General features: G+C 43.3%; 1 protein-coding gene across 6 annotated transcripts in view; it reads left to right on the top strand.

Annotated features, from left to right (window-relative positions):
* The window catches only part of slc20a2 (solute carrier family 20 member 2), a 52,322-nt gene extending 41,836 nt beyond the window's left edge, over positions 1-10,486 (top strand). For 3 of the 6 annotated variants that reach the window (XM_053871048.1, XM_053871049.1, XM_053871050.1), the window contains exons 9-10: positions 130-315; positions 3,213-5,584. In XM_053871048.1, coding sequence (XP_053727023.1) covers positions 130-315; positions 3,213-3,477 — 451 coding nt within the window. In that variant the 3' untranslated portion in view covers positions 3,478-5,584. The other 3 variants (XM_053871051.1, XM_053871053.1, XM_053871054.1) reach the window with 3 other exon arrangements.
* Positions 10,487-10,857: the final 371 nt, after the last annotated feature.

A 10,857-nucleotide genomic window follows, 5' to 3' on the forward strand; every position in this document is an offset into this window, starting at 1 on the left:
CCAGTCTATATATTGATTTCATGGGATCTTATGTCTCATTGAAAAAATAGCAGATGACCCCAGAGAAAACCAGTGTTATCTCCTCACAAGCAAAACCTCCCCCCAAAAAATGTTAACATATTGTTGCAGTAATGCCATCGGCCCCCTAGTGGCGCTATGGATGATCTATGACCAGGGTGGGGTGATGCAGGACGCTGCCACACCCATCTGGCTGCTGTTTTACGGTGGCATTGGCATCTGTGCCGGCCTGTGGGTTTGGGGTCGCCGCGTCATTCAGACCATGGGGAAGGACCTCACGCCCATCACTCCCTCAAGGTGAGAGCTGACACAGACGGGTGGGTGGGGAGTAGTGTTGGTTATTTTGAATGTGGAAGTGGCGATGCTGTCACCGTGCTGGCTTTGGTGTGACAATCCGATTTCCAGAGAAGCCTAGATTGTGGAAATGGAAAAAAAATTCAGGAATGATCACAGCTGTGTCTGAGGTTTGAATCAATACATGGTTCTCTTACTGAAAAAAAAACACGCAGATTGTTCTGTAAATACTGTCGGAAGAAAAGCGCATCTTTATCCTTTACTCTCCTTATCTTATAGAGCCTTGATGCTGGAAAAGAAATGGACCAAAAGTCATTGGAATAAAGACTTTTAAAACTTGAAAATTAAATCAAATACATCCCACAGAAAATATAAGTTTCGCTATTTCTATATAAATTGCGGCAGAAACAAAAACAGATCCAGTGAAAGGAAACAAATCCAGGTATTTAAAAAAAAAAAAAAAAAAAAAAAAAACATCCAGTAAAGTCAAGTGTGGAATAAACTAAATCACTGAAATAGACACAGGTCATTGTGAGGAAAAAAAGACAGTGGAGTACAGTGCCAGTTCCTGTGTAGAACATGTCTGAAAACATACTGAAGTCAGTTGGATGTTGTTTTTTATGGCCGTGGAACTGTGGGGTGCAGTCATGGTGACTCATTGGTGAGGAAGAGATTTGAGTCCTGCACGTGCGCTCTATGGACAGGCAGCTGCAGGTTGGAGTTCCCATCCTGTTGTGTGTGAACACAAACTTAAAATTCCTGTGTGAACATGACTGATCTGAACTGGAACCTTCTGAGTTGGATTCTGGCCCAGTTTTTGTTTGTTTAGCAGATTTGCTGTGTTGCGACTTTTCAGCAACAGAATGAGGAGTAATTGTTTTAAAGCGGTCAACAGTGTAAAATAGTTTGAATGTACTCTAATCACCTTTAACAACAGACCTGTGATGTCGCAGTCTTGAGTGAACGGGTCACTCCAGAGGCCTGGAGGCTCAGCGAGGACAACCCCGCTGCTCTGTCCTTCCAGTGATCTTGGGGTGGTGAGACTGACGTGGATATTCATGTTGTTGCCTGGCAGGGACATGCAAAGGGTTACAGGAAGTTGTTTTGTATTCTGGATGAGGAGAGGCATTTTGGGGGGAAGACGGGGGCACAGTGGGAATCCTGGACTCTCTTCTTCCTCCACCACTCTGACTCTGTCTTTTGCTCTTTTTTGTGTCTCCACTGTTCTCCTTCTTTCATGCTCTCTCCCCCTAAATCTTATTTCTCCTTTCAGGTTTTTTCTGCCGCTGAATCTTTCCCACCGTCCATTTAATTATATCAGCCTCCCTCTTTACTTTTGGCACTTCCTCGTGTCCTCTTTCTCTCTGCTCTTAAGCTGCGTCGCAGGGCTCCGTCTTTTAGCTCCCCTCAAAGACAGATTTGATCTGCTTCACTTCTCTGAAGGTTCCCTCTCGCCGTCTGTTTTCATGCGTCAGTCGCACAAAGAGGGTTTGTGTTGGAGCACAGACGGTGGAGAGAAGAGCTGGATTTAAGGGCTCTTTAAGGTTTGAGTTATCCACTGAACACCAGGGGGCAGCACTCCAGTCAGCTCAGTCAAGAGCAGTTAGATCCTTACTCTTGCTTCTGAACATCTTCATGGTCCAGAATAGGAGTTCCCCTTGTGTCCTGTCAAATCTCCTGCCGATCAGAGGGCTCAGGTTCTGTGCTGTCGAGTCATGGTGTTATGGCTGACCTGGTTGGATCCAGAGTTTGGACTCCTTTCACGCTTTCCAGCCCCACATTCTGAGTCCTAAAACTTTTAACGTGCCATTTAACCCATGAGTCTGCATTCAGTTTCCGCCTGACTCGTACTGGCTTCTTTTATAGGAGCCCAAAATCAAATCTTGTATGGTGTAATGTTGGTGTCTTGTGGGGTAAGTATGCATTTTGACTACAGGGGTAGTGGCTCTTGCTGTTTACCTGCTTCCAATGAAGAACTACCTGAAATACTAGGATGTGCTGTTTGTGTAGCTGGATGCTAGTGAGTGAGTCCAAGTCTGCAGGTGACATTATATTTACTTTCACTATGCACAATGAAGGTGAGAGTCATGAACTGGAGTCGCTTTAATGATTCACTCAGAAGGAAGATTGTGAAACAATCTGCCATAAACATTTGAAGTTTCATCAACCTGTCGCATGGCAGGACCGGTTTGTCAGTCGACTAGTAACAAGAGATTACCTGTTGTGTGTTAGGATTTGATCTTGTGCCATTTGCCGTGTCATGACGGTTGTGGTGAGACAATGCCTCCCTCAGCTTTTCAAAGGTACTACAATGACTCTTTGCTCCCCTCCCTCCTCCTCCACAGTGGGTTCACTATTGAGCTGGCGTCTGCTCTCACTGTCGTGCTTGCTTCCAATATTGGAATCCCTGTCAGTACCACACACTGCAAGGTATGACTGAGTTCACCTCCAGCTGGACTCCCCGCTCAGGAGCCTGCCGGAGAGGGGGCGAGGGTTGTGTTGGGGCGGCACACTGACTGACTCCCCGGCATCTGGGCACCAACATCCTGCTCCTCTTTTTAGTGAGAGCCACAAGTGTGCACTCAACTCAACTGACAATCATTTCCCCGCCAAGACAATCGGGCAACTCCCCCGCCCCTGCCGGCAGTGTGCCCCCCAGCCCCACTCCCTGCCTCCCCTCTTTTTCTCCACAGGAGCGACTGACTCGGACCCCTCTGCTCTCACGTGGTGTCTTGCTCTCATCTCCGCCTCTCTCTCACAGCATGGTTTGGTGTGTGGGTCCACCTGCAGACCTCCACCCCCTCTACATCCCCCACCCCCCCTCGACTCCCTACCTGTTGTGGTCCACCTTCTCACCTCTCCCTCCTTCTCTCCATCTCTCCACTCATGTGTCTCAACAGCGGATTTTGCATTGAAGTAATGAGTGCGCTAACAGTGCTTGTTGCCTCAAATGTGGGCATCCCAATAAGCTCCACCCACTGCAAGGTATCGGAGACGTTGGTAGAGCAGCCACTACATGGCGGCGCAGAGCACACAGCTGCGCCTGTAGACGCAATCACAACTCTCAAGTTGCGGTTTTGGCCTTGTGTGTGGTTTTTCCACCAAAACTACTGTAAAAATATTTATTGTTTGATGTTTAAGACGACTTTTCCAGGCTGTCAATGAAACATTTACTGTCAAAACTCTGAAGAAGTAACATTTCAACAGAGTTTTAATTTTCATTATAGTAGTGTACATTTTTACTGAGTCTTTTTTATGTCTTTTTTATTACCATTTATATGGAGCTACTTTAAAAGAAAAAACAAAAAGATATGACTCCAGATATTGTAATATATTCAAAATAATTCTGAAATATCTCTTAAAGTAAGAACTGAAAGTATAAAGCTGACATTTTTTTAACTTAATATAAAATTAAGTAAAATGGAATAGTTAGTGATAATTAGTGATTTTTAAAATATGCTCAATTGTAGATGGAAGAAACTGCACACGAGTCAAAACTGGTATTTTTGATTTCAATCATTAATTTTACTGAAACATCGTCATCAGCGTTGGCTCACCTGCAGACCCCATAAATCCCCCAGTAACCCACTCCTCCACTGAATCTACTCATGTACCAACGTTCTATTGCTCAATTGTGGTGGTGATTGGATCAAGTGACTCTGGAGGAGCAGCAGAAGATGTTGCCAAGTGCCAAATCTCAAGTTTTAAATGAATTGATCGGGTTCACAAGCAACCTCTTCTGCAGCCCTCCTCTAGAATGTGTGTGTGGTGTGTGTGTTTTGGGAGAAATGCTGAGCTTGTAATTTTATGGATGATCATTCAAGTTGAAACGGAATATGCAGTGACTGACACAACCACTCGAGGGCGCACTTCAATTCAGATTGGACGCTAAATAAGTTATTTTAAGTCACCTGTTTTGGTGCAGAATAAAGATTTCATTTTGAAACAGCTCCTGTTGAACATACGGTAACATGCTCTCAGATATAAATGGTAGCAGTTCAAGTGTGATAGATGCTCAAACAATGATTTTGTATGGACCTAAAATGACATTCTACAGGATTATTTAAATGCATCTTTAGCACTAGTCAGCTATTTTGAACTGGTAGCTGCTATCACTGTAGAGTCAATCTGATTTTACCACGTGAATTTGTTGTGTTGAACATACTACAATTCAAAAATTGGCAGGACAAAAAAATCCTGGCATGGCTGACCACCCTCTAGTGTTGATGCTTCAGTCACAGCAATCTAGTTCTAATTCTTCCTCTTAAAATGTCAGAGAATCGTTTATTTTATTTTTAGCATTAGCAAAATGAGTCTTGACATACAACTGAGACCTGCATGCAGGGAGATGCACACCACATACATTTGAAGACTTAAAGTGTCACTGTAACCCTGGTCTTTTTGGGACGTTTGAAATGTATTTTGAATTGTTGCAAATAAGAATCGCAATTCTTTTGTAATTTTTTTTTTTTTTTCCCACAACCTAAGTGAGGTGGTGTCATTACTCACCAGTAAAAGACTGAGTTTACCCAAACGCATTAGAACCGTTGACAAATCCCACGTTATTTGGCTGATATTGCTGCCACTTCCACTGCTTCAGGGCACGGCGCACCAGTGTTTGATGCCCCCAGTGATGTCACAAGTTGGCAGTAGCGTTTGGCCAACGTCAAAATCCCAATGTATTTTATTGTAGTATATAGAAAAGAAAATCTAATAAACTTTTGTATATAGGGAATTAAAGCCCTGTATTTCTTCTTTCTATTTATGTATTGGTTGATATTGGTGTCAGTGACGCTAAACCCAAAATGAGGCAACCAGAACGAGACAACAGAAATCAAAACCGAGACACAATAAAACGCGCATGCACTCCGGAGACATAGATATATAACACAGAAGCGTCAGGTCCTCTGGATGAACGTGACACACACACACACACACACAAGGAAAGCAAAGGCACGCACTGAAGGACAGTGAGACACACCATCAGGCATGTCCAAGAAGGAGCAGTCATTTTAAGAGGAGGACGCCAGACGTAAAGTTTCTAATTTTAGACTCAAACATTCACCTCTGACACATGTAGAGCTCAACGTTTGTGGACTAACATTTGCTAACAGGCTCGACGGGACTTTCTCAGACTGGCATGTTTAGAAAGAAAAATGAAATGTGTCGAGAAAGCCCCGACCTGCCTGGCCTGCAAGCTTTCTTAATTATCTGAACTGCTCAGTGCCGAATCTGATGGAGTTTTTATTTTTTCTCTTGCTGTTTCGTCTGCGGCCTGCAGGTGGGGTCGGTGGTCGCTGTGGGGTGGATCCGCTCCAAGAAAGCGGTGGACTGGCGTCTCTTCAGGAACATCTTCCTGGCTTGGTTTGTGACGGTGCCAGTGGCTGGACTGTTCAGCGCCGCCGTCATGGCGCTGTTTGTCTACGGCATCCTGCCCTACGTGTGAGCACGCGAGCTCGAGGAGGAGGGAGGAGACGCTTGCGTAAACATCGTAGCTGGGTTTTTGGAGGGGACAGAAGAGGGAGGCGACAACGCGAGTAGAGGGAGTGACAGATCGAGGAGGAGGACGGAGGAGCCCAGAGCTTTTCTTTTTGGGAGGAGGGTTGGTTCACGTGCTGCCTGGGAGCTCCGAAAATCTCAGATTGTGCTTTTAATCTATTTTTGGTGCAAAAGAAAACAAATTATCAGACTCAACGAAGCACACGCTAACAAGCCCGCAGCTCTTGCAGAAGGCTCTGTGTCACATTTGTTCATTTAATGTCCAACTCAGGATCATGAAATTCCAATATTTCTCCTGGAATTAGGAGCAAATATAGACGTTTATCTGAGTCATTTGTGTTCCATTCAATTATGACAACACACATCTTTAGAAAACATGATTGACAAGCACCTGAAATTTATGACCTTAAGTTGTTTCTTATATGAAGAGCAATAAATGTATGAACTCATCAATCCTAGTTTTCCTCCTTCACGTGAGCACTGGTGCGTTCAGTGACCTTGTATGGTGCGTTCAGTGACCTTGTAATTCTGACTTGACTGCCTAACCACCTGACGTAGCTTATCATAAAACTGCCGTATCACAATCTAGGTTCAGCAAGTTAACTCTGGCTGTGATTGCCATATTGAGTATAACACATGCAGGAGTCAGTATTTATGTTTGGAATTATAGTTAGATTCAAAATGGGAAGTTGAATATCATTGTCGTGATGCTGCTAAATTGTCATACCTTCTCCGACCATTAGAGGGCAGTAATACAGCCATTCTAAGCCTCTTCTGTAGTAAACTTTGACCCATTTTACATGACAAATCTCCAAAATAATTAATTTCCTACGTATTACAAAAGACACAAAACTATCTTTTAATAATTAAGGAACAATAGCAAAACATGAATTAATACCTCGTGTTGTTCTCCTCGCTCTGTGGTCAATGATAATGCAGTGGTCATTTTTAAGTCGAGATTTTGATAAAAAATGCTACATGCATGGTATTCAAGTGCAATGCCGTACAAATGAAACTAAAACCCCTACGTTGCAGTGCAGAGTTTAAGATGACATTGAACGCATCATTTACACGATGAATGGCAACAGGAATTTGGTGTCATTTTAAAGTATTCTGTGGTTGAACATTAGCTGAACAGATGTGGCACGTACCTGCAAGGCTTTTTATTCCAAAAACATAACAAAAAATAATGAATCAGAGACGTGTATATATTTAGCATTTGGTGTGATATATATATATATATATCGTGGCTTGCTTTAAAAGAGAAAAACGTCAACCAACCTGTCTATCATCTCACTGTGACCAGTCAGCCAAGGGGGTCCGGGAGGGGGCGCTGGTGACACTCTGCTGCTTATAATAGAAACCTGATTTGCAAATTTGCCCAGCGCACTTGTATGTTTTTAGAAAATGGATCTCATATTTTTAAATGATGTATTATAATGTAATTTGTACTGTAAATAATATCCTTCAAGAGAGGGGGTCGGGGAGACGGGGGCTCATGCTAATGTTTTTGTTTTAATGTCATCTAAGAGTCACCGACACTAACAGGCTTCTCTGACGCCGAGAGGAGGAAGCGTCCTCCCTGGGAGAGGCTCGGGGTGCGAGGCGGCGAGACAGGGCGCTCCTTCAGCGAGCAGCACCGTGCCAAAGTGGCCGTCTCAGCAACGTCAGACGAGGTTTAGGTGCAGAAGAAGCCAAAACTAAAACACACATTGATTGCCTTTTTTTTGTTTGTTTTTTCAAATCAATCATGGACATCACTACTGAAGATGTTTGGGAGTCACTCCGTCACAAACTGTGTCGCTGCATCAGTAGGTCAGGGACCTGGGAGACTAACACTTGGACTCGCACCTGCACAGATTGGGACTGGGAGAGGCGTTCACACGCACATATACCTGACGGTGTATTCACACGGTCTTGCATTGGTGCGTCGCAGGGGGGATGCGAGGAGATGCCGCCGCCACAATGTGAGCAGGGCACGCGTGAGGCTACGTGCACCCACCGGGAGGCTAACAGACTGGGAGGGACGTGCACGTACAGAGTGGTCCACACATTCAGACCAGCCTACATGGCGGGTTAACAGACACACACACTGCACAGGTATAGCTACACACGGGAAGACGGACAGAGACGTGTCTACACAACTACACACATCCAGAGAGGGTTGCGCACATATGGCCGCAGATTGACTTCACAGTCTCACAATCTTCTCTGCGCGGGGATAGATACCGGGCGGCCACATTGGAAATGGCATAAACATACCAAAACACTTATTTAGCCTGTAGGAAAGGAAGAACTGCAGGAGAGATCATAATCTACCGAGGTTTGAACTCGGCCATGGATGAGCATGTTTCTACTCATTCATATATCACAACAGCATATCCCACGTACATCAGTGACGTCTCCACGTCACGTGGTCCTTCGTGTCATCGTGGTGCCTCCCAGAGTCGAGTCCCTATCAAGTCGCTCGTGTCATATCCAGCTACTGTTCATGCAGACGTGATGAGGGTTGAACTGCAGCCGCGTGTGTAGCTCTCTAACTGTGGCACCTCCGTGTTCTAAATCAGAAGGGGGCGCTATCACGCTAATGTTTGGAAGTGGACATGGGGTGGGGGGGTAGTACTGATCATCACCAGCTTTTTAACCAGGTCACGTGACCTCTCTAGAACAAAGCTTTGTCTTGTCGTTTGAACAAACCTGAGGTGTTTTTCTTTTTTGTTCTCGTGGAGTGTCCCGATTATTATTTTTTTTTCTCTCTCTCTCTCGTCATGAACAAATCTATGCTTAAGTAGCGACTTGCCTTGTAACAATGTTTTATTTTGTGCAGATGATTCAGTTCTGTGGTGTTTACATTGTAGCCATATCGTAGAGAGCGTTGCCTCATGATGCCAATGAAAGAAATATAAAAAGAAATATCATGATTTTTTTAAAGTGCAAGTAAAAAAAGAAACAAAAAAAGCCTGAAGTGTCTGGAGTGGAAATGGCGAGAGCAGATTTCAGTTGTCACTTTACTCAGCTGTGGACACCGCGTGTGTGTTTGTGTGTGAGTGTGGGTGCAGTTCAGCACCCAAGAGAAATGTCATCCAGACTATATTTTTCTACCATATCTGAGTTTGAACCTGGGTGAGCTTCCAAACGTGCGTGAGGACTGGTGGGCTGACCTGGACGTTCTCACTTCCCGGCAGTCGTCCAACATGTAGATTGTCCGTAGATGAGAATTTGTTTCCATTTTTATTTTGGATTCTTGATGAAAACTTTGTAATTTTGTTTCCCTGACGCTTCAATCCATAGCAGATCAGCAACAAGCAGCACATTAGGTGAGGTTAACACTGAAACTGTGAGGATGTTTGAGTGGTCTTCATCTCACCGCTATATCGCAGCTTCTTCAGATCGTGGCTGTAAAGAGGTTGTGGGCGTGGACTCCATTTGTGCTCATTCTGCCTATGTTTTCATGTTCCTGAATAGGAATAAATGTCTCCAAGAAAGAGGCCCATAGAAGATGTCATATATTGGCATTTTTTTAAATTCATTTATTCTGTACTGAAAAACTAGCTTTAAATCTGACTCCCAAACGGCTAGTCTTTGTTGGAATGGAGTTGGAATCTTTTTTTTTTTTGCAGTCCTGTTTTGTTGCAAACTTCAAAGTTTAAACAAGCAGAATAATCAAACACACCAACTCTCATGAAAAGAAATACTGGCATTTAAAATTAAGGTTATTCCTTTGATAAGAAATGAACTGCTATGCCAATATACAGTATTTTCTTGCTTGATGCCACTCTCCGCTGAAGGGGCTTCTCCAGTCCAATTTTTATTTTTTTTACCTTTATCTTTTTTGAAAATTCATCCTGGAAGAATTCAGAAACTGTCACTCTTGGAGACCATTTGTTCCACCAAAATTCTACCTCCAAAAAAGGTTCAAAGATTTAAAATGACAAGAATATGTTAAATCAGGTGTTAATGTCATCTAATATGGCAGTATCAATGGCTGCCGTATGACACACCACTTGTGATTTCTAGAGGTTTTTGTCCTGAAATGCTGAGAGGGCGCTCAACTTCAGTGATAGACAATGCACTTGTGTATATAATCATAGTTCAAGTGAAAGTTAACTGAAAGTCTGACATAAAGTTTGCCGTTTGTTTGATTTTAATGTTGGCATCGTACACTAACTGATTGACTTGTCGATTTTGTTTAAAATCAAAAAAGGAAATGAGACGCATCAGAACATTTTGTTGCTTTACTTTCCTTCCAGAAAAGAAACTTTTCTTTTTTTTAATCCTCCTGCGGTTCTGTGTTTGCCCTGACCAGTGTGAATCAGTGTTTCAGTGTATTACAAGAGACGCTAACATTGTAGAATTAGAGGACTAGACTATAGCCACCGCCCCTTCGCAGAAGAGAATCACGCTGTCTCGGTTTTTCAGCCCGTTTTTGTAAAAAGGAAAAAAAGCTTGGCCGAAACTGCAGCAACAACTCTGTGACGTCTTCACTGTTTCCTGCTCTGCTACTCCCTTAGTCAAAAGCAAATGTCAAACTGTAGCCTGCTTCTAACAAAATCTTGAACGCTCTTTTGATTTGCTCTTGTCGTACTGTAACGTTTTTATTTAAGTTTTTAGTGGAAAACAAAATGTCTGCATTTAAACTAAATTATGGGAATTAAAATTACAAAGACTATTGATATGACTTGTCCTGTGTTTATTTGCACTCGCAGGACCCCTCTGCAACTGACAACCTGGTTTTAGATTTGGTTCAGTCTCTATAAGAGTGGTGAGGTGAGCCGATGTCTTGGTCTGTTTTTTTGTTCTCTTCATGTGTTTGCGCCACTAAACTCAAAACTCAGTGTACCATCACTACTTTCTTTCTGGCTGTCCTAGTCACCGACACACGTTCACTATTGATAAACTACTTTATTTATTGTTAATGATCAGTAATTTTGGTGTTGTGTTGCGTGAACTTTTAGACTACAATTCCTAGCTACTGTGCCGCTAAAATACACATAAGTAGTTTATCTTTTCATGTTTCCTAATCTGAAGTGTGACCAAAACCACGCA

The sequence above is a fragment of the Synchiropus splendidus genome, chromosome 7 (genome assembly GCF_027744825.2).
Source record: "Synchiropus splendidus isolate RoL2022-P1 chromosome 7, RoL_Sspl_1.0, whole genome shotgun sequence".
Taxonomy (NCBI): domain Eukaryota; kingdom Metazoa; phylum Chordata; class Actinopteri; order Syngnathiformes; family Callionymidae; genus Synchiropus; species Synchiropus splendidus.